The sequence below is a fragment of the Glandiceps talaboti genome, chromosome 14, assembly GCF_964340395.1.
Source record: "Glandiceps talaboti chromosome 14, keGlaTala1.1, whole genome shotgun sequence".
Taxonomy (NCBI): domain Eukaryota; kingdom Metazoa; phylum Hemichordata; class Enteropneusta; family Spengelidae; genus Glandiceps; species Glandiceps talaboti.
The window spans coordinates 19,567,909-19,593,594 of record NC_135562.1 but is presented as its reverse complement, the minus strand read 5'-3'; the positions used below and the strand labels follow the sequence as shown (position 1 = coordinate 19,593,594).

The 25,686-nt window shown below is 35.3% G+C and overlaps 1 protein-coding gene across 1 annotated transcript; it reads right to left on the bottom strand.

The window, feature by feature from the left end:
- Positions 1-296: 296 nt before the first annotated feature.
- On the bottom strand, positions 297-5,564 carry LOC144445713 (uncharacterized). Its single transcript, XM_078135356.1, has 4 exons — positions 4,420-5,564; positions 3,404-3,599; positions 2,633-2,718; positions 297-1,506 (listed from the first exon to the last, which is right to left on the bottom strand). Exons 1-4 carry the CDS (start codon positions 5,555-5,557, stop codon positions 1,385-1,387), a joined length of 1,542 nt encoding a protein of 513 aa, XP_077991482.1. The 5' UTR covers positions 5,558-5,564; the 3' UTR covers positions 297-1,384.
- Positions 5,565-25,686: the final 20,122 nt, after the last annotated feature.

The following is a 25,686-nucleotide window of genomic DNA, read 5'->3' as shown; positions in this document are numbered from 1 at the left end:
ATTAAATGCACAAACTAACATAGTGTTTGCACATACAATAATAGTAACTGTACATAATAAACTATTAAATGCACATACTAACATAGTGTTTGCACATACAATAATAGTAACTGTACATAATAAACTATTTAATGCACATAATAACATAGTGTTTGCACATACAATAATAGTAACTGTACATAGAATAATACAGTATGCACATAATAACTTAAAGTAAGCACATAATAAACTATTGAATGCACATAATAACATAGTATTTGCACATACAATAATAGTAATTGCACACTTAAGTCAGTTGTGGCTTTCCATACAAGGGGTCAAAGAAAGTAACAATTTTGTTTGGATATTTACATAAGAACAATACCGTGAATCTTGTACACTGCTAAAAATAGATGTCTCGGCGCGGCGTTGAAACGGAGAAAGCTCGAGACAGTAAATCAGAGACGCGACGTTACACGTACAGTCTACTTTAATTTAATGGTTAACAAATTGAACATTGACTGAACCTGAAAATGTACAGTTTTGAAATAATCCTGACGCACTTGACTGATGGTTAAAAGTTAAATTGGTGTTGCTTGATTCAACGAGAGCAGGGCGCTGACGGCTCGTTGCATGGGAGAACTTGTACCTTAATGTCCTTATCAGCCATGGCCAGTGATGTTGAAGCCACTGATCGATCGTTACTTTCGATCGCAAGGTCATCAGTAGAATTATTTGGACTACTGTAACCCAAACTATTGTACAGGATACCTGACATACCTTTACTCTGAGGAAGTGTTAAATTATTGGTATAAGAACGAACACTAGCTTCATTTTTGTGAGTACTATTCATATGCTAGTTTAGGGGCCCATTTTACCACTGCCAGCCGTGGTAAAATGGGATTTTACCACAGTTATTATCCAATCAGAATGGCGCATAGTAGCATGATATAATATAATATATTATATAACATTTTAAATAATCAATGTCCTCATTGATTGGCCTATTATTACCTGCATGAGCAATGTCCTTGCTGATTGGCCTATCATTACATCATCAATGTTCTTGCTGATTGGCCTATCATTACATCATCAATGTCCTTGCTGATTGGCCTATCATTACATTATCAATGTCCTTGCTGATTGGCCTATCATTACATCATCAATGTCCTTACTGATTGGCCTATCTTTACATCAGCAATGTCCTTGCTGATTGGCCTATCATTACATTATCAATGTCCTTGCTGATTGGCCTATCATTACATTGTACATCAGCAATGTCCTTGCTGATTGGCCTATCATTACATCAGCAATGTCCTTGCTGATTGGCCTATCATTACATCAGCAATGTCCTTGCTGATTGGCCTTAGTATCATTACATCATCAAAGTGTGCCTATATACTTGCTAAGGTGTTTTAGGAATAGATATATTCTGTGTGCTGTCTTTGCATTGAAACATAAGCCCATGGCAATGTTGGAAGTTGTAATAGTTCTGGATTGGAATTTCACCACGACTGTCAGTTTCATCTGAGAATAAAGCAAGTCAAAGAAAAAGTTAAAAGTGTGAGGTCAAAGGTTAACACAATTAAAGCTGCACTATTAAATAGCAACAAGAAATTTGTTTGAAAGTTTTGTTAGAATTAATATGACTTATTTGTAAAATTGTACACCCTGAACAGTTATGGTAAACATATTTGTGTAGTAATACTCATAGTATTGTGTAATGTATCCAATGACATAGCATACTGAATTCTTATGCTAGACTATCTTAAGTTATATAGCAACTTAGAGTGACAATAGCCGAGTTTAAAAACATTTTACTCGATGTGAATATATTAAAATATGTAAAATATCCTTTGAACTATTCTAATACAATGTTAATATCAATGCATGTCTTCTATGATAGCATTACGATTGTGTTCTAGCATTACGATTGTGTTCTAGCCTTACGATTGTGTTCTAGCATTACGATTGTATTCTAGCCTTACGATTGTGTTCTAGCATTACGATTGTGTTCTAGCATTACGATTGTATTCTAGCCTTACGATTGTGTTCTAAGAATTACGATTGTGTTCTAGCCTTACGATTGTGTTCTAAAAATTATGATTGTGTTCTAGCATTACGATTGTGTTCTTAACTAGCCTTACGATTGTGTTCTAAGAATTACGAGTGTGTTCTAGCATTACGATTGTGTTCTAAGAATTACGATTGTATTCTAGCATTACGATTGTGTTCTAAGAATTACGAGTGTGTTCTAGCATTACGATTGTGTTCTTAACTAGCCTTACGATTGTGTTCTAAGAATTACGACTGTGTTCTAGCATTACGATTGAGTTCTAGTATTACGATTGTGTTCTAGCATTACGATTGTATTCTAGCATTGTTAGAACAGTTGATTGTAATTAGTAGTGAGTTCCTTTACATTTTTTATACGTCACTAATAAATTACATCACCAGATAGTTTTATAAATTATATCTTGATACCAGGTTTGAGTTCAGTCAATTACAAGTGATGGTTAAGTATTCTTCATGTACAATACTGCAGCAGTCTTTTAAATATGCAGCAAAAATTATGCCCCAAAACGTATGACCTCAGCTTGTGTCCCTTTAATAAAATTTGGCATTTGAATAGAAATTGTGTTTATTTACTAACCTTTACTGATGGGTTGGACCAATCCAAATTCTATTTTCCTACCACAGTAACCTTGACCTCTACATTGTTGGGGTTCACTATAATACCTACAAATGACAAACGGTATATTGGAATCACAAAATCACATGTGCAAGGGAAGTCAGAACTTAGTCAGATATATTGGCACAGTAATTAGGCCTAAACAAATAATTGTTTGGTTCCGGTTACGCAACCCCCACCTACCTTTTCACTGCCAACCCTATACTTTTTTTTACATATCCAAGAAAACAATAATGACATCGCAAAAATTGTGAAGTTTCAGGAGAAACAGTGGATGTGGAAACTGACATCAACTTAAAAAGACACTTTAAAACTATTCTTCCAATCTGTAATGGCTGTACATCTGATAGAAAGAAATAAACAACACGGAGACCATTTGGAAAACAATGGAAAACCTGAACTAGACACTCACACATGAAAAAAATATAATAAAATAAAACAAAAAATCTACCAACCCAGCCTATTCTAAAATGGTGTGTAATCAGAACCACACAATTTTTTTCATTAGGCCTTACCTTCAATTTTTGTTCATGAAATATTGGGTCATAATTTTTCTAAAAGTTTTTACTCTGAAGTACCAGCCTATCTGGGGCATAAAAATATATGTAGAGTTTGTATAGAAGTTATGATTTGATAACCTTCAAATATAATCTATCAATTTATGATCTAGTTAATGAAATGTATGACTGAGAAATGTCATATATCTTGTAATTATTAAAAAAATGAACTTACTTGTAAGTAGTTTCAGATTTGTCAGCTCCAGGTAAGTTGAATTCAAATGGGTATGGTTGTTGGATCCCACTATCCAGACATGATGGACAGAGAGTGTAGGACTCAAAACGAACACCCGGCCATAGTTCTAACACTGTAGATATTAAACCATACACTTTCAGTATCAAATGCCACATGTTGACTCTGCTCACATTGGCTGTGGATGGAATCATAGGTAGACAAAATATGACATATATAAAAATATCAAATAATATCAATTGTGATTGTGATTGTATGTTAAATTATTTATGACATGCTTTGTGTACATTATGAGTGGATGAAAGATGGAGAGAGAGAGAGAGAGAGAGAGAGAGAGAGAGAGAGAGAGAGAGAGAGAGAGAGAGAGAGAGAGAGAGAGAGAGAGAGAGAGAGAGAGAGAGAGAGAGAGGGAGAGAACACACATACACAAGACAAAAGTTGTAGATAATTAGTCCCTAAATTGTTGTAAAACTATTACATCCATACAACAAGGGAGCAAAGTTGTAGAAAGGCCCTCAGCAGAAGTAAAATCACACCCTCCAACTGAAATCAAAGTCAACCACACATGGGTATAGTTTATAACTGAATCTGATGTTAACTGAGTCATGGTAGGAAAATTTTAAACTGAGGTTCTTATCAACTTAGATACTTTATGTTGTTCTGTTCCTCACTGGTCTGCTCTGAAAGGGGTTGATTGATGCTGTGAGGGACCCCCCCCCCCCCCCCCCCCCATCATGGCGTAATAGTAACTATGATAATTAGTCCTAAACCATAATTCAACCTATTCTCTTTTAGGAACTCCATTAGTTTCCATTGTATCCCACCAATGGCAATGACAGCATTGCACATCCTTACTTGGGCAGAATTAAGTGACATCAATATGAGACTAATAATTGCCTAGTCTCATACGCCACATTTATCTCACAGATTTGATTAAAACAATGTGAATTAATAACTTAAAGGTATCCTTCCCCTTTTTCAATTGAATTATAACTTACTTTTGATGCTTCTTGTTTTCAATATTAAATCTTCATCGTTTTCATGCTGGATAGAAATGAGGGCATCAACAGCTCGTTCTCTTAGAATGACATCTTTACGATAGACTTGTAAAAAAGGAATATGTACTTCCTTCCAGTGACAACGAACCAATAATCTTTCAAAGAAGCCACGTGGCTTGACTGGAAATAACTCAAATTTCACCGTAATTTCTTCTTCATTAGCAGATCTTCTTTCCGGCCAGAGTGTTTCCGGGAGTTTATAGTCATCAGGAAGGTAGCATGGAAAGAGAGAAAACTTCTTCTCTGGTTTAACTCTCTTCTTTCTAGATGTTGTTAAATCTTTGATGCTAGCACCAGAATCAGTCGATTCTTGTTTTGTTTTCATCGGTGTCTCTGACAATGAAGCAGTATCACTTTCATCCACAGAAAGGGTAGACATTGAATCAGTTACAGTAGATGCAATGGAAACAGCATCAATATCACTCTGGTCTTTGGATGGAGCATAACAACTGTTCTCTGCCATTGCTATGTTGCCATGGTAATGACCATTAGATACTTCTTGACTTTGAATTGTCTGGAGAGGAGTAAATTCAGGACTTCCTTGATGTTGTGATAGTGGTGGTTCCCATGGTGACTGTTGCTGTGGGTACCATGTATTCTGTGGTTGTGGTAGGTACATGTGTGGGGGATATTGTCCTTGTTGTATCTGGTAGTTTTCTGGGACCATTGATGGAGTATATCCCATTCCATTCCCAGAAGGTGGTACATTGGAGTACGGATTATACATTTGGGATTGAGGTAAAACCATTTGAGGTGATTGGTACTGGGGAAACATTCCGGAGGTTGGTGGCATGACTTGGTATGGATATCTGTACGACTGAGATGGAATGCTTTCTGCTGGATAGTTACCAGCTTGGTTGTAGTATTGTATCCCTGGGGGGTGGTAGGGTGTGAAATGAGGTGCAGAACTGATTGGCACAGGTACCGTGTCCTGGGGTTCCAGAACTGGGTTGGCTGATGGTGAAATCTGTTGACTTGATGGAGAAGACCGCGGTATGGCTCCCGCCACCATCTGAACTGGGTTGGCTGATGGTGGAATCTGTTGACTTGATGGAGAAGACTGCGATATGTCTCCCATCACAGCCTTTTGTCCGACTTCTTTGGGTTTGAAATCAGTAACGGTAGGATTCAATGATTTGTAGCTTGTCACTGTGGTATCGTCCCCAGTAAAGCACAGTTCAAACTGCTCCAATATTTTCACCAACCATTCCACTTCAAACTCTTTAGCTGGTAGTTTCTTCCACAGCATGTACAATAACTTATGGTTTATGAAACCTTCCTCTTTGAACTTTCTCAGATAAAGTTCAAATTTGGTTTTGGTCAAGTTACACTCCATCAGTTCCCGCCATTTCTTTTGCTTGTCTTCAAGGTTCTTGTCTTGTTGGTGTCGTATGACCATCTTGAAGATGTCGATCAAGATTGGAGGATTAATGAAAATGTAGTCTTTGAGACCATCTATGTTGTCAAACCATATCACTTGACCTAGGTTATGTAGATACTGTAAGACAGTGTGCACGTGTTCTGGTCTGTCCATATCTTCTATTTTATCGATAATCAAGTCAACAAAGTTATCAATATTCCTCATACCTGCATAAAATAATTATATTATAGCAATTTTTATATTATAATTTCCATACATTTTTAAAAATATTTATTTGTATGTATTGATATTTCAAAAAAAAAAACAAGAACAAGATAGATAAACACGAAACAAGATGGTGAAAAGTGAACATGGTTGCATGTACAACCGTGTTTTTGATAAGGGTGCATGGTAATTAGTAGGTAAATTACCTACCGGGGTTCCCTGGTATTATTATACAGTGTTACCAATCAAAATAAACTTGGTAAATGTATGGGAATTAAACTATGTAACACTTTCATCTTTTTGCCCCTTTCTGTTACCAAGGTTCCCCATCTTTAGCAAAAAACATAGCCAACTCAATACTGATTAAAAGGATGCACTGGACAGTGAAAGATTAAATAAAAACATCTTCTAAGAGTGACTTGGATACATTTCTATGTTATTTTTGGTGTATGTGGTTTCTGAAATTTGATGTTTGTGGCCTGTATCATGTCAAAACAGATCTGAAATTTCTAAAGTTTGAAAGACTTTTTGTTGTTGTTGTAATTTGCAGGGTAAATTTAAGATACGGTACTGCTCAATGTACTTTACAATTATTACCCCTAGCATGGACCTTTAGCACTGAACAATGGCCCTTTCTCAACTCCTGGGTACCAAACAATCCATTGCCAGCCTCTATAAGCACTAAGTTAAGTAAATTTGTATCTGAGTGACTACCTTAAGGTCCATGTTCATGGACTTGAACCATGATTGAGCCACATTCAACCCAGATGTATAATTAGGAACCTTGTAGAATATAGGCTGCTTTGTCAAAGATTTAATTCTATGCATTTCTCAATCAAGCTGCAAAGGTTGAATGTTTCTTGATTTGAGGAAGTTAAAAGGGCAGTACTTGCAAAAACTAGATCAGTGCTAGAGGTAATAATTGTAAAATGGTCTGAGCACATAGTGAGAACTTGTTATAATATATAAAACTGAGTACTATCCTAATTCATCTATCCTAATGTGATTGTACTGTCATTTACCTGTTCGACTTTCTTCTCCTTTATCTCCTGGAGTTATTTTCCTTTCTTCCATAATCAGATTCTCTGTTTCTTTCCAAGATTTTGGACGATTTTTTCCTCTTTCTGGGAAGAGTTTTTCATCAAGAGCAATTCTGACCAAGGCATCCTTAAATGTCTGTAATCCTTCTGTATTGGGTTCCTTAGAACATACCAATAGGGGTGTATCCAATTGTACCTTTATAATAAAGAAATGTCACACATTCATAATGGGACACACTGTCAAGTGATGTCAAGAAAAAGCAAAGTACTAAAATCACTACATCAATACTTTTAGAAAATCTGTTCACAATGCAGCAATACTTTGTGTTAGAAAAAGTTTTTCAAGTCCCCCCCCCCCCCCCCCATTCAGTGTTTGTAGATGAACCTTACATTAAATGGATATATGTACTAGTGTTGACTTGCGTCAGTGTGCATGTACAGTACACTATTGGTATATACACTGCAACGTAATATTGAAAACACCATTGCATACAAATGTGCACTGAATTTGTTCCATGTACATAGAATCCCATGAAAATACAATACAATAATAACAGAACGTCATGATAGTTGAGTTTTGTGCTCAAAACGCACTCATGCTATCTGTGTTTTTGCTGTACATGATCAATAAGGTGCAGCCATAGAAAACACTCATGCAAACACTTGATGTGCAAATACCTGATGCTGACACTTACATGTTTTGAGGTTCTGTTAGGGATGATTGCACAATGTCATATAAACTCAACAAGCACACTTCGTTCGTTTAGTGGGGAAGGGGGTCTGGCATCAATGTAATTGCTGAACTTCATTTTTACATTTCTAACCAAAGTTTGAAAACTTTCACGCCTTCAATGATAAAAGCTTTGAAAATCTGTATTTACTTCTGAGATGTTGATAAGTCGATAACCATTTATTTCTAATGTAAGCTACAGTGCTGGGTTTCCGGTAGTATTTTGATGTGTTTACCATCATCTCAGTAAACATAGAGATTGGAACTTCATATTTACCATCACGTTTTCACATTGCAGCAATCATAGTGGTGTTACCGCTACAGTTTTCATCATGGTTTACATCGTATATAAACATGTGATGTCGCACTTGTGAACGTTCATTAGGGGAGGAGGCTTTGTCCTAAATGAACAATGTTTGCTTATTGAGCTTGTGCGACATTGTGTGATCATCCCTTTGTTTACCTGTAGTTGTTGTTCTGCTTGGTCCTTCAGTTGGATAATCTGATGATGTAAGATGTTCTCTTGTTGTTCTTTTACATCACCTGGAGATGTGTCATCTTTTCCCAAGTTGTGCTCTTTTTCTTGTAATTGTTTAATTCGTGCTGTCAAGACATCCTTACGCTTGGCTACTTGCGTCTTCATCTTTGTTAGTATGTCTTTCACTTTGTCTTTGGGGTCTTCTCCATTCTCTTTGACTTCATCGATGTGTGTGCCAACCACCAAAATCACGGCGTTTGGCACGCGCATGGAGACGTTGTCAAGCCATAGCCCTACAAGGTCATCATAGCAAGATTGTGTACTGTCATACTTTGACAAATTGATGACTAAAATGACCAAAGCGTCCGATGTAATAAAGACATGGTGTGTTTGGTAGTAGACCAAATGACCAGCAAAGTCCCAAATCACCATTTTGACATCACGTATTTCATACTGGTGTTGCTCAATCCCGACAGTGCGTTCTACATTATCATTACTTTTACCCTGGGTAATAGCTTGGCACAGAGTTGTTTTCCCGGCTTCTGTTGCCCCTAGAAACATAACTTTCAAACGATCGTCTTTGATGTCACCTTTCTTGAAAGCTCGACAGTACTCTCTAATATTAGCCAATCCTCTGTTAATAACTTCTATTGGTGGTTGTTGGAGGGGGTTCCCCTCAGCATGGAACATTTGTAAGCTTTCATTGTCAAACAGTTCCAGTGGTATCACTCGTATCTTGTTAGTAGATAGAAGTAGTTGCTCCAGATTACACAAATCCAAGATTTGACGTGGAAAGTCTGTTAGTCGATTACTTGCTAGTTTCAAATATCGGAGACTCTGACATTGACCAAAATCTTGTGGTAGACATCGCAACCGATTCGAACCTATGCGAAGATTCTCTAGCTGTGTCAACCGAGCAAATCCTTGTGGCAACTCCTCGATTTCATTGACAGACAACCTCAGAACTTTCAAGTACTTCAACTCAAAGATTGCCTTGGGTATTGTTTTCAACTGATTATTGCCCATATCTAGATTCTCTATGGACGTCAATGTTCCAAACTCTGGTTTGAGATCTCGCAACTTGTTCCGGTCCAAGCTACAATTTCGTAACTGAACAAAAACAGCCATTCCATTCGGTACTTCCCTCATTCTGTTTACAGCGAGGATAAGCTGTGATACACGGGCACATCGTTTATCTTTACTTATAACTTGTGGTATCGAGTAGAGCTGTTTGGTCTTCAAAGTCAAACAGTACGTCTTATCGGTCAACTGTTTCCAAAGAATTGTGGAATCGTTGAATAGAATCTGCGTACTTCTATTCCACCTGTCATCATTGATGAATTTGTCAGGAGTTTCATACTCTTCATGTTTCCCGATGAAAAGATTTTCATTCAGTATAACTTGGTAAGAATCCTTCTCAAGTAAAGAGAAGGGATACTCACAATTCTCTTTCTCTTCTGTCATCTTCCCAATAATTTCATAAAGTGTTCGTCAGTGTCATCAAACATTAGAACTATCTGAAAACAGGAAAATAAAAAAGTTATACAAACTTCATCAAATTTTTTCTAGGGTTCCAGGGGAGCCCTGGTAACAGAAAGGGGAACTTTTGTAAAACAGACATATTTTCCCATACATTATACCATCATTTTGTTGAGGCATCCTGGTAAAATGACAGGGGAACTTAGGTAGAGTTTAACTGCTTACTGCCCTAACAAAAACATTTCATGAGAAAGATCAAAATTATTGACAAGCTGCAGTCACCTAGATACAGGAAAAGTCCAGTCAGGCTTATTTCTGCCTTGCATTGATTACTGCTACCACCTTAAAGGAAAAGTTCAGTCAGACTTATTTCTGTCTTCAGTAGACTTGTATAGATTACTGGTATCAACTTATAGGAAACGTCCAGTCAGATTTATTTATTAATCTCAAAGTGCCGGCATGAAAATAGATACATTTTGGCCAATTTCCACTGTAGCAACCATATCACATGAAATGGAATTATATGTATATAGGCATAAGTCACGAGGTAGAATTTTCGAACTTTTAAATGAGATAGAATTTGGAACTTCACAGAACTATATCATTAGTTGTCTGGTGATTGCAATTACAATATGAAACACTGTGTAACGACTCCTCAGTATATTCTTTGATATTGTGTCATTTACATGATATACCACTCTACACACACAGACACATACACAGACACAGACACAGACACAGACACACACACATATTGAACACTCTTTACTCCAGCAGAGACATTTTATCCTACATCAAGTTTATTATATATATATATATATATATATATATATATATATATATATATATATATATATATATATATATATATATATATATAAACTCAGTATATATATATATATATATATATATATATATATATATATATATATATATATATATATATATATATCAATATTTATTTATTTATACCACTCTACATACATATTTATTTATTTATTTATTTATTTATTTATTTATTAAAGTGACCATATGGATGAGAATTTGGTATTTATTTTGGATTTTTATTTGATAAAACAGCTTCACTATGTTTTTCTACTAGAAAAAATAATGTGAAATAACATATACCAAATCTATGTTTGCAACTCAATAAACTGCAAAAGATTAAACAATGTGTAAAATGTTTGTTATTGTACGTACAATAACAAACTTTTTGTACTTTTTGCAATGTATTGAGTTATGAACATGGACTTGGTATATGTTATTTCACATTATTTTTTCAAGTAGAAAAACATAGTGAAGCTGTTTTATCAAATAAAAATCCAAAATAAATACCAAATTCTCATCCATATGGCCACTTTAAGCCGTGCACACAAGAAGTGACATTGGCAAGAAAATATACCAAATAAAACACTGATGTTTACAATGTCTTGAAAATATTAAGTATATCACTGAGATATTTAGCTGTGGCACTTGCTATAGTATCATCTACAAATGAAAAAATGTACTTAAATAGAGAATGATTATCAAATTCAAAATTTAAGTAACTGTGACTGTAAACTAAATTAAATGTCCAAGTATTCATCTCTTATCTTCTGAATTTTTTCATTTTTACACAGTAAAAATACATATGTATTGAGCAGTTTACTCCAGTATACACATATTACATATACTTCAGTTTATAATTATATATATATAAATATATATATATACCCCATTACACACACACACACACTACATACTACATACATATTGATTCTAGTGTCTGTGGCCAAAATATGGAACAAAGAAATAGCAAGTTACCACAGAAAGATTCATCAAATATTTCAAGTTCAACAAGTAAGTCTGAGCATGGATGTTTTAGGTCTCTAATAGTAATACATCAATGGTCTGAGACGTACCTGAACGTTACAATTTGAAGGGAGGGTTCATAGCATTCGATTTAAAACATCATGGCATCACTATTATCAGGTTATATCGGATATAATATCAGGACTGGTTTTGTCATTTTTCCATCGTGTATAAGATTTCTGTCAATAAAATGAAAGTAAAACCGTCTTCTTGCTCTGTAATATCGCCAATATTTACCTGATGTTTGAGATGGTTAACCACTCAAACCCACTCAAAGTGGGTTATTTCCCTGATCTTTTCACCAATTTAAAAGAACAACCAAATGAATCCATGAAGCGGTCTTCAGTACTGTACTTGTTCTGATTTCAGTGTGGAAAAACCCAACTCTAAAAATAGCACAGTACAAACGTATGCAGGGGATTTCCCATTCAGCAATCGACACTCTCTGCCGCTGTGTGGCGCTCTATCACTCGCCACCATAAAAAATTGAGTACACTTTGTCAAATATATTTGAACACCTAGTTTATAAGTTTGCTAACAGAAAGCCTATTTTGTATTCAAAAGGAAATTGCTACACTGTACACAGAATTTTAAAATTAAAACTGTTTCGATGTCTTGTACCCATAAGCCATATTATTACAGACTACAGTAGTAGTACTACTAGTAGCTCGTAATCAGTACACCCTTCTGTGGTAGTTGGCCAATCAACTTAAAAAATGTATGTTTATTTCTCGAGAGAAACTTTCCGTCGTTAGCTCTGAAATTGACAGGGGTACAGAGGGCGGTCTTACAGATTCACTCCGAACGATTTCACTACTGACTCTGAATATAGAACCCGGGGATTCCCTTCATTATTAATATTCATTAGTCGTCATTTCCTGTTTTGCCAAATAGCATTCTGGGTAACCATCGCAAGCTGAAAGGTCTTCTCCTATGCTTTTGTACTTCAATGTGATAGACACCGATTGTGTACTCCTGACGAAAAAATGATACGAGTGCAGATATAAGTACTAGAGATGGAATCTGCTCATTTTTCCTAATTGAGCTGTAAAGAATTCTGAGTTTGTAGTGATTCGCAAGTGAGTAAGATCGAATCGTGATCGTGTTGGATTGGATCGTCAGAGGCAGAGCAGAGGGCGTCAAAATACACATCACTAAATATCACAACCCGTCAGGTTGAAATTCTCGAAAAAATTGTGTATCTTGAATGTATAAATGTTGCTTATTTCTGCAATGGAGGTATGCCACCAGTTGCCAGTATTACCGCTGGACAGACCAATTCCAAAACATGTGCTGCAACGGCGAGGTGCCATATCCTTCAGCTCGAGCACCTCTCTCTTTAAGAGCCTGCCCCGACTCCATGTAAGTTGCATTTTGATTCGATTATATTTGTATTATATTTTATATATTGACTGCATTTGTTATTTAGACGATCTGAACGTCTGTGCAAAATGGAGTTGAGGAGGATGTGAATGTAGGAAATTGTGTTTCACAGGAAGTTTTCATACGCAATAGGAGATGAAAGTAATATATAAGCTAACCCACATTGTATATATATTGTATTGTTGATGTATAGAGGCATGCAGAAAATTGACCTAGTTTCTTCACAATAGCTGTTGGTATTTGTCTTTCGTTCAAGAATGTTCCGTTAATGTTTCATTCATTGTTGTGTGACCCTCAGGAACGTACAAAGGAATTGCAGGAACGCGAATACAATGTACGTCAGTTCACTTCTAGAACGCGTTATTAACAGTTTCGGAAATAAACAATTAACATCAGGGAACATCAAATTACGTATGTACAGTGTACTGTACGTAATTACAGTTCAGTTCTATTCCATTATTCGGACTGATTTCTCTTGAAATTATCGGTAACATCTCCCAAGATATATCCATGGTGAGCCTTGATGCTAATGATGGTGTCGTGTAACATGGTGCACAGAGGATCATTTTTTTAAACTAAGGTCTCCCCTTATAGCATAGTGTGGGTGTGTAATACATCCATGCATGGGGGTAGAAACCTACCTGTCTAATACATGTACATCAGTGCAGCAAATATATATTTATATGTTACGGACATTGCTGCAGTCATGGAGATTTTTGCTACATTTACTCCAAATACACAAATTTAATATACAACTTGTACATATGTATGTACGTACGTACGTACGTACGTATGTATACCTGTATAGTTAACATGGTTAAAGTGGCCAGTTGGATGAAGATTGGATATCTATTTTGAATTTTTGATTTTTTTTAGTACAATGTTATAATGGCTTCCTACTTGAAAAATCAATGTGAAACAACGTATGCCAAGTACTTGTTTGCGACTCAATAAATTGCAAAAGAGGAAGCTATGATTAAACTATTTTAGATACTTGTATTCAAAAATCCAAAACAAGTGTCCAATCCTCATCCATATGACCACTTTAAGGTATTAATTTCATCACATATATCCACAACCGAAAATCTGATAATAACTTAAGATACTAAACTACTCAATCAAAATGCTAAAAATATCAGATTTATTGATTTGGTAGGCAAAATTCGTCTTGTTTTGCGATAGAATCACATCAGAAGGAAAACAAATATTCCCAAACATTCGATAGATCTAGGGTAAGCATATAAAATTGATTTTTTTTGTATTTTCCAATCCTGGACTGGAGGGATCATTATCATTTTTCAAGGCTGCTATGCCAAATCTACCAGCATAGCTTTTATTGTATTGATGGATTTTTTGTTTATCTGGCCATGTATTAGTAATAATTCACACACAGGCAAGCAAAATGATACCCTGCATATTTCATGTGCAGTGTGGTGTGATGTCACCATTGTGGTACAGAATCACACGAAATAAATGAATGTAAAATATGCATACACTAGATTATGTGATACTATTTATTTGTTATTTTCAAACATACTATTTTAAAACAATGCTTGCCTAAAATCATGACTTTTTTATGATAATAATGTCATTCATGGTCACATGATCAGTTAAAGTTGACTCAGTTGAACATTTATAGAAGTGTTACTGCTGAATTCTATCAGTGACTTAGTTAACAAACATTTCAATGACTTAGTTCACAAACACTATAGAAGTGTTACTGCTGAATTGTATCAATGACTTAGTTACATGTATGAAACATTTCAATGACTTAGTTAAGAAACATTTATAGAAGTGTGAATTCTACCAATGACCTACTTTACACACATTGTAAAAGTGTTCCATACTACCAATGACCTACTTTACACATGTTGTAAGTGTTCCATATGAATTCTACCAATGACCTACTTTACACACATTGTAAAAGTGTTCCATATGAATTCTACCAATGACCTACTTTTATACACACATTGTAAAAGTGTTACACATGAATTCTGTCTAGTGTACAAATAAAAGTGTTATTTTGTAGTGTCACGGAAGAAATAGCAGCTCTGGTTTGTGAGAATGAGTTTAGTATAAATAAAAGTGTTACTGCTGAATTTTAACGATAACGTATTTTTAACAGTGTAGAATTGTTTCCTTTAGGAAGTGAAACTATTTTTTGACACAGCAATTTATTTATAAAACTTCTCTTATTAAAATCTGTGTTCCAATCTGACCTTTAAGATATTGTTATACTCCTTTCCGACTCTTCCCCATTCTTTCAACCGAGCTCTTAATTTCATTTAGTGGACACTTTTTCAGTTAACAGGACACTTTTACACAAAGAAAGTGTCTGCATACTGCTAATCCATGAAAGGAACTGTCCACAAACACTTTCCACCCATGAATGGAACTGTCCTCAGAATGTTCATCATTTCTATAGCACTGTCGCCAAATTTTTCAACTGTTACAATGTGACCACTTGTGTTCCCCTGACTAATACTATGCTTCTGCACCTGTCATTCTGTAAAGTGTGTGTAAAAAAATCACTCTTACCATGGTGGGTCTCGAACGCACTACCTTTTGTTCTGTATCCAAAGACACACTCTGTTATAACCACTTCACTACTAAGTGACTAAGCTGGTCTCCACATGGAATTTGTTCATTGACTTGACAATGTGTATGTGCACCAGGGTTAATAACAGAACTATGGATGGGTAAAATGGAAATACTGCTTGATTTGAGACTGTCATTTTGTTACAGAATGAGTCCTTGCCAGGTTTGTGGCTTTCACACTGAACCTTTAGGGAAAACATCAGATTATTTGGCCGAGATGTAGGGATGGGATTTCTTTGGTGAATTTTGTAATTGACATGATAATGGGTAAGAGGTTATGTAACAGAGCTGTAGATAACTTGTTCGAAGTACATTAACTTTGTTATAGGACATGTCCTTGGCCACTAACTGAAAATAATGGGACAGTATTGGGTAAAGCTCGATTACTTTTGTCCTCAGCTGCATCTCGGACAAAATAATGGAGCTACATGTACATGTATACCCAATACTCCCCCATCAGTTAATGTCCTCGGACGTGTCCTATATAACTATCACTGTATCAGTAATACAAATATTCCATACAAGGTCTTTGGTTTTATTCAAAATTCATGAGGTACTATATCATGTATTAACTTCATAATTTTTAAAACAGATATACATCATCACATGACAAGGAAATACATATACATGTCTACTTGCAATTACGTGTGTGTGTGTGTGTGTGTGTGTGTGTGTGTGTGTGTGTGTGTGCCACTGTATAAGTTAGTTTAAGTTAACTACAGAGCTTATATACCATTGTTTAAAGTTAAAGTATACATACATGTACACCTATGTACACATGATATATGTAGACATGTAACTATGTTTGTAAGGTTAGTGAACTACATATAAGATACTTTGCTATCTGGCTCATGCTCACATACTGGTTCATCAGATCTGGTGAACTACATAGTACATTGTCAACAGGAAGCAAGATAGCGAACTATATGATAAATGGGAAGCCAGATATATCACAATCACATCTGATTGAACTATGATATTAAAACATTTGAATGAAGTACTAAATAGGAACTGTAGCAACCTATCAGATATAATCCTTTCATGTACTCCTCGGTTACTGATAAGATTTGTTGTCAATAATACAAGGATTATTTTGACTGCAGTAGCTTGATTGTTTGCAAAGGTCAACTGGATTGTTGGCTCTGACTGTCTGCGCAGGTCAGAGGTCAAAGTAAAGAACAAAGGAAATATGGAGCTCCCTTTAATATAGGATGCACCTGGTAAAGTGAGATTAAATTATTATTACAAAACAAACAAACAGACAACAAACTTACAAGCATTAATTTTTCATTTGTTGCTAGGTAAAGTTAAAAAGTAAGAAATATCCTTTAAACAGACTTTGCTTATTGATAGCATTATTATCAGGTAACAATACATGTATAGTTCTTTATAGGAAACTGTACATGTATCTGACAGGAGGTACTTATGCTGCACCAGTAAGTATACTGTTGGTGTTTATATGGTGTAAAGGGACTTGAATGATAAGGATTACATACAACTGCCCATCACAATGTTAATTCTATGTGCTGTTGTCAAGTGAATGAAATCTATCTAAGGGAAGATCGTACACATACATGTAAGCTCAATAAACAAACTTGGTTCATTTAGCAGGAGAGGGGGTCTGGCATCAATGTAATTGCTGAACTTCTTTTTTCGCAGCGCACTTCTATCTCAGGATAACAAATGAGTAATGTCACTCTATTCCAGTGTTAACACTAGGGTGACTGAAATCAGGCTAGCAAATCAGTAACAGCACTCTACAGTGTTAACACCAGGATGACGACTGACATCTGGCTAGCAAATGAATACCACCACTACATGTAGTTCTAGTCCAGAGTGAACACCAGGGTGATGTTGGGCTAGTAAATTGAACTACACATTTTGTACTGTACATGTACATACACTCACAGTAATAAATGACACAAAACAGAACATAATAATAATATACATGTTTTAGTAAAAATAATGTTGACTTTCCCACCCTGTGCTCAAAGTTCTTTACAATTATATATTATATAATCCATGGCATGGACCTAGACAGGTACAACAGCCTTTTATACTTCAACTCCCTGGGGAGCAAACAAACAAACAAACAAACAAACCATTGCAGTCTCAGTAAGTGTACAGAATGAAAATATTCACATCGCTACCTCTATCTAGTCTAGTTCCAGACAGGGACAGGATTATGTATTCAATTCTTCATCTTAATCCCAGTCTAGTCAAGGTCCCAACGAAAGGTGTCAAGTGTATTTGAACGTCATGGTGAGCGAAGAAAGAATCGTGCATGTCATTAGTAATCCATCACAACTTGACAGTCTGTCATCATCACTAATTAATACATTTGATACAGCTTTTTTGACCATGTTTTGACTATCATGGGAATTTAATATGTAATAATGATATGTAAATGTCCAACTCCTCCTCCAGTCTGTTTAAACTAAGATCACATGGGGACGCGAGGATGTCATCATGTTTATATGAACTCTGTGGGAGGGAGCACAGAATTATGTGCAATTGTTGGGGACCTTGACTAGACTTGGATTTAGATGAAGTTTTTAATACGTAATACTGTCCCTGTCTGCAACTAGACCAACCTCTATCCTACCAGGTCCCCAAATATGTAGCTGGGATGACTAGGGTACAATTGTGGTTCAAATTTTGTCCAAATGCTTAAACCATTCAGAAACAACAGTAACAGCAAAATTCAAACCTGCAATGTGTAGATAAATTCTAGTCGATTATTCCAGCTGACTGACACCCCCCCCCCCCCCATATAATAATTTCACTAATAATATACATGTATTACATTAATGAAATATTACTGATAATAGGTTGGACAAAAGTGTTTTATTCCTTCTCATTTAATAGATCACTTTGCTGTAATGAACTTTTCCATAATTGCAAATGTAGTTTCACAATATTGTGTTGTTCAAAATGTAATGATTGAAAGTATAGTGTATAATAGATGCAAATTGCTAGCATTGTGGCTGTTATTATTACTTGAATGGGTGGGGGGGGGGGGGTTAAGTGAGACAGACCCATGGCATGTAGATATCTTATAGTTATACCTAGAATGCTGATAGAACTTTGCTGCCCAGAATAATGACCAAGTGGTAACACTACTAAAAGGGGCATTGTTCATCTGTGATCATAATGTCTTAGTTGTTTACCCTGAGACCAATTCAATGATGTGAGGAGAGGGCTGACCCCCAATTTTACTGTACCCCATACAAAAGGTGCATGTAAAAGGAGCACTAGGCCCTGTCATAATTTCTGTGATCTCTCTGAAAAAAGTAACAGAGGTACTGAGCCCTATTGTAATAATTATGTTCTCCCTGAACAAGGTAACATACAGACCTGTGTCCTGAGCCCTCTTATAATTCCTGTGTTCTCTTTGAATAAGGTAACAAAGGTACTAAAAGTAAAACCCCCCTTTATATGAAAATTGACTCCAAAAAGCGTTGTCTTGAATGATGTGACAAAAGTTTCATTTTAAGAGGGCATTGAACCACCTTTCAATGTTCATTTGCCTTCAACAACAAAGCATATTGTATGGTTTTTTAGCTGTTCTCTTGTCAATGTATCCAATGTAGCATTATGTGCACAGCAATCTTTAAATGACAACATTTGTGAGATCAGAAGTGGACATTGGGGATACATGAACACAAAATTGTATGCATCACAAAGTGTATAAATTGTGAAAATGAAGTAGCCAGACTACAATCATGAATGTATATGTGTACATGTAACTGTTTTCTAGCCTCCCATCCTTCAGACATATTTGACATGGGTCACACTGGGTGAATAAAGATTCAATTCAATTCAATGATACAAGTAACAACCATGTTAGAATGATAACCTAATCAATAGAACCATTATTCCATGCCTATAAAGATTATAATCACACTTTTACCAGGTTTGTTGCAATTATGTCATTAATGTTGGAATTGAAAAACTGACTTTGAAAGTCAACTTCTTTGTTGCCATGGTAATAACAGTAAACCCAAATCCAGTAAATTCTGTGTATGATATGAAATATTTCATAATTGTATGCATCTGATCTTTAACACTATCATCAAGCATGTTATAATTATTTCATTAATGTTACAATTCAAAAACTGACATTGAAAGTCAACTTCTTTGTTGCCATGGTAACAATAAACCCAAATCCAGTAAATTCTGTGTATGATATGAAATATTTCATAATTGTATGCATATGATCTTTAACATTTTTCATCAAGTATGTTGTAATTATTTCATTAATGTTACAATTCAAAAACTGACATTGAAAGTCAACAGTTGTTTGCCATGGTAACAGTATACTCAAATCCAACAAATTCTGTGCATGATATTGAAATAATTCATGACTGCATACATATAATATTGATGTATGTGCAATTAGACTAATTCATATGATTGCCCGTATAAGAAACAACATAATTTATTAATGGTAAATTTCCTGGTGATTACTAGTAAATTTGAGGATTCCAGGCAGAACAATTACATCTAAAAGGTTTCCTGATAGAATATGATATGGAGGGTTTAAGATGGCCCGTTTTATCAGAAAAACTGAACTTTAAGGTTCAGCTCTGCTATAGGTGTGTCTGTCTGTGTGTCTGTGTGTCTGTGTGTGTGTCTGTCTGTCTGTCTGTCTGTCTGTCTGTGTCTTTGAATGACTAAAACCACTGGGCAAATTCTTTTGATATTTGATGGAGTCATTACTTTGAATATCATTTTGGGAAATTATTTATGTCCAATTGTCTGTTTGTCAGGATGTCACATTGTCAGGACGTCACATTGTCAGGATGTCACATTGTCAGGATGACTTTACATGTGGTTAAACGCTTTTAAAAATATCAACCTATAAACTGTGCTGTTGTGCTACAGTGCTTGTGGCACTATTTAGTCCCCGCCAGACAAAGTCCGGGACGGGGACTTATGGATTGGGTTCCGTCCGTCCGTGCATCCGTGCGTCTGACCGTCCGTCCAGAGCCGTTTGTTGGAGATGTCTGGACCGATTTTTTAAAAACTTGGTACAGGGGCAACATACAATGGCATACATATGCACATCAATTTGTTTTATGATATGATCCAATATGGCTGCCTAGCATCCATTTTGTTTGTGAATTTTCCATGTCCAAAGCTGTAACTCAGACATGCTTGAACAGATCTCATTCAAAGTTGGTATTAGGACAGTGTTCTATGACATACATGTGCCTATCCATTTTCATCTCGATACGATCCAATATGGCTGCCTGGCAGCGATTTTGTTGGCGCAGTTTTCATGTCCAAAGCCATAACTCAGACATGCTTGAACAGGTCCCCCAAAATTATTAATAAATCCACACCCTCTATACCCGGACCAGAAATATATTTATTACATTTGTACTTCACTAACGGTCAGATGGTCACCACAAGTGTATATCTGGGCAAAATTATCATTTATGACTGGAATTCATCACCTTTCATAAAACAAATATTTCATAATTTCCTTCTGACTTCAGTTCAGTTGTCAGCTGTATGGCACTCAGACTGAAAAAAAAATATGATAAAATGTCACCAACATGTACAGACACACAATTGTTTTTCTTATTTTCATATTTTTCATTTTTATCCAACTGACTGACTGACCGACCAACCGACCCATAAGTTTGTAAGCTGATAGTTGAGAAATATACAAATGTTCAAATAAAAAGTGCCGCCCTTAGAGGGATTGTCACCATATGTTCCCATCACGATAAAAATAGAGATTAGTTTCATCACTGACATCAGTGAGAAAAATAGGACAGAGTTGAAAAGTTCAGTTGGACATCCACAGAGAGAGAGGCGACAAATGTACAATATTATGAAATATAACATCCTAAAAAAATTGTTTGATTTGATAAAAGATGTAACAAAATAATGCAAGTGTGTTTTTGTTTTGTACAAAGTAATTAAAAACATTGGCAAAATTTCTGTAATTTTCATATCAAAACGTAATTTTATCAACAGATGTTACAAAATGCAAAATATTATCTTCTGGATATTTTAAATGAAAAATACATGACAGTGAGGCGCAGATGTCACAAACGATGTAATATTTTGCAATTGACATTTGAAACTCCTTTGTATTATAAATGAAAAATACAGTCATATGCTAGGAATGAATAATACTGTACTGTGGCCAGGAAATTGGAAACTTGAAGTAATATGTAAAATTGCTTTAAATTTTGTGTAAGAAATTTAATGCCCTTTGAAATTCTAAAAAAAAAGCAACTGGTTTGATGTAACTAAATCTATGAATGATCTATATCAAACTCTCCTATAAACTAGATCACTAATGGTTTTACTGCCCCTTACAGGTTACCGTTCACTAGCTCTGTTTGATACAACCATGCAGAAAACAATAAGAAACTGCATATGCTACACTTCAAGATAGCAAGCAAGATTGAATGAATCATGAATGCAGTTTTTTTGCAACATTTTGTTTAAATGAAATGAACTCCATGAAGACATCAAAAATTTGGTATCTGCGTGTCTGTATCTAGTTGCAGTACGATTACAATTATACCGTAGTTTACTTCATTTAGACAAAATGTAGCAAGAAATTGTATCTTGCTGTCGTAAAGTGTAGAATGTGTAGTTTCTTGTTGGTTCTGTATGGTTACATCAAACAGAGCCAGTGAACACTAAAATGAAATGGGCTGTACAATCAATCAATAGACAATGTTGGGGATGGGGATGGGTATAGGTTCCAGCTATGTTTGACTGTGTGCATGTTGAAGTCTATTCAAACTTGGCACAATTATGATATGTATGTACATGAACTGATATTATGTGCATATACATGTCACATACACTCACAACCCTCTCAAATTTTGCTGGAAATAGCAGCCATAATTGTCATAAAAACAAACTATTTACATTTAAAAAACAATTGGGATAATTATGACACAATGTCTAAATACAAATTTATCAAAGAAAATCATTGACGGATGGAAATATTAGAAGTTTCATAAATGATTGATACCTGATATTTTGACAGTTATTTTAACATATTTTGACATATTTTGAAATATTTTGACAGGTATCTTAAATATTTTGACATACTTAAATATATTTTAACTTAACATATGTTGTCAGATATATGTACTTTAATATTTTTTGACATATTTTCACATTTTTCAGGTATGACATATTTTCAAATTTTGAAAGCTTTTTTGTATAACATTTTGACATTTTAGCGTATATTGACATGTTGGACAAATATAACATTTTGAAAAACGTCTTTTGACCTACCTTATTTTGACGTATTTGACAGATATTTTTAGCATTTTGATATTTTAACATATTTGACAGATATTTTAACATTTTGAAATTTTAACATTTTTGACAGATATTTTAACATTTTGATATTTTGACATATTTGACAGATATTTTAACATTTTGATATTTAACACATTTGACAGATATTTTAACATTTTGATATTTTAACATATTTGACAGATATTTTAACATTTTGATATTTTAACATATTTGACAGATATTTTAACATTTTGATATTTTAACATATTTGACAGATATTTTAACATTTTGTTATTTTAACATATTTGACAGATATTTTAACATTTTGATATTTTAACATATTTGACAGATATTTTAACATTTTGATATTTTAACATATTTGACATATTTTAACATTTTGATATTTTGACATTTAACAAATGTTAATGTTTTGACATATCCCTGGTATATTGCATGTCAGTATATTTAATGTTCATGTTGTGATCAATTTCAATATTTTGATAGATACATATCAATTTCAACACTAGGGCACTTGGACTTGACTTAACACTAGGGCACTTGGACTTGGCTTAACACTAGGGCACTTGGACTTGGCTTAACACTAGGGTACTTGGACTTGGCTTAACACTAGGGTACTTGGACTTGGCTTACCACTAGGGCACTTGGACTTGGCTTACCACTAGGGCACTTGGACTTGGCTTAACACTAGGGCACTTGGACTTGGCTTAACACTAGGGCACTTGGACTTGGCTTAACACTAGGGCACTTGGACTTGACTTAACACTAGGGCACTTGGACTTGACTTAACACTAGGGCACTTGGACTTGACTTAACACTAGGACACTTGGACTTGGCTTAACACTAGGGCACTTGGACTTGACTTAACACTAGGGCACTTGGACTTGGCTTAACACTAGGGCACTTGGACTTGGCTTAACACTAGGGCACTTGGACATGGCTTAACACTAGGGCACTTGGACTTGACTTAACACTAGGGCACTTGGACTTGACTTAACACTAGGGCACTTGGACTTGACTTAACACTAGGACACTTGGACTTGGCTTAACACTAGGGCACTTGGACTTGACTTAACACTAGGGCACTTGGACTTGGCTTAACACTAGGGCACTTGGACTTGGCTTAACACTAGGGCACTTGGACATGGCTTAACACTAGGGCACTTGGACTTGACTTAACACTAGGACACTTGGACTTGACTTAACACTAGGGCACTTGGACTTGGCTTAACACTAGGGCACTTGGACTTGACTTAACACTTGGACTTGGCTTAACACTAGGGTACTTGGACTTGGCTTAACACTAGGGCACTTGGACTTGGCTTAACACTAGGGCACTTGGACTTGACTTAACACTAGGGCACTTGGACTTGGCTTAACACTAGGGCACTTGGACTTGGCTTAACACTAGGGTACTTGGACTTGGCTTAACACTAGGGCACTTGGACTTGGCTTAACACTAGGGCACTTGGACTTGACTTAACACTAGGGCACTTGGACTTGGCTTAACACTAGGGCACTTGGACTTGACTTAACACTAGGGCACTTGGACTCGGCTTAACACTAGGGCACTTGGACTTGACTTAACACTAGGGCACTTGGATGCTGTACAAGTGATGACAGTATTTGAATCTCCAAATTTAATTTAGATTAATAATTAAAAATATATTAATCATTATTATATTATTATCGTTATTAAATTTTATATATATATATGAGTATAATGTTAATATTGTTGTATGCCTTTGCAGATATTAGAATAGTCTTCTAGTTTATAGCACACTTGATGGCATAATAGGAGTTTCAGGGGTTGATATTAACTCCTTCAAATTAGTAATGGTAGTCCTAGTGGGCTACCAATTTCAGAAAGTGGTATCCCAAGGATGGTGACCAGTAGTCCTATATTCCTGAACTGAAAACAGAGTTTCTGTATTGGAAATATAATGTTATTAAAAAATACTTTTATATCCGTAAATCTTCCATCCTTTAAATCATCAAATAATCAGTGGTAGCCTGAGTGGTTATACCAGCTGCAAATTATGGTATTCTCATGACAAAGAATTTGTAGTTTGTGGACATGGGACTGTATATAGTTAACATCGAGTCCTGAGTTTCCCCTAGTTGTATTGTATATAAATTGTTGTATATATCATCTATGTATTATTCCTAAATAGTAGGTTTATGTTCTGCAAATAACAATTGATGGGTTCAATATATTTCAATAACTAGAAAACAGCAGGCATAGTTTAATCTACATGTACAGCAACAATAGGGAACTTGCAAATGAGCCATGTTGAATGTTGCATCATGGGAAATGTGATAATAAATACTAATCAGTTAGTATTGTAAACAATATTGTTACATTCTTTGTAACCACAAATAATCAATTCATAGTTACCCTGACCATTGTGGGAGGTTTATTTTTATCGGTAGCTCCAGATTAGATATTTTGATAACCACAGATAATCCCATAGTCCTTTGCATCTGAGCATGCTCAGTCTGGATTGCAAGTTCCCTATTATGAAAACAAAATGATTTATAATCAGCTTGTACCCCTAAGTGCAAGGATGAGATACCGAGTCAAATGGCTCTTTTTATGTAAAAAAAAGAAAGGAAAAAAAAGAAATAATTTTGTTGATTTGAGACCTCTGTGTTATTGTCTTGAAATAGATAAAAGCTTATTAGATCTGTTAAAAATTTGTGATAAATTACCAGAAAAGTAGTTGTGCACCAAGCAGATACATATGTTGTTGTTTGTGCA

Coding starts and splice junctions, on each gene's coding strand:
- LOC144445713 (XM_078135356.1), bottom strand. CDS start 5,557: ATGGGAGACATATCGCAGTCTTCTCCATCAAGTCAACAGATTCCACCA. Junction 3,600..4,419: donor GAAAACAAGAAGCATCAAAA/GTAAGTTATAAT, acceptor TTCCATCCACAG/CCAATGTGAGCAGAGTCAAC. Junction 1,507..2,632: donor GGTCCAACCCATCAGTAAAG/GTTAGTAAATAA, acceptor CTTTATTCTCAG/ATGAAACTGACAGTCGTGGT.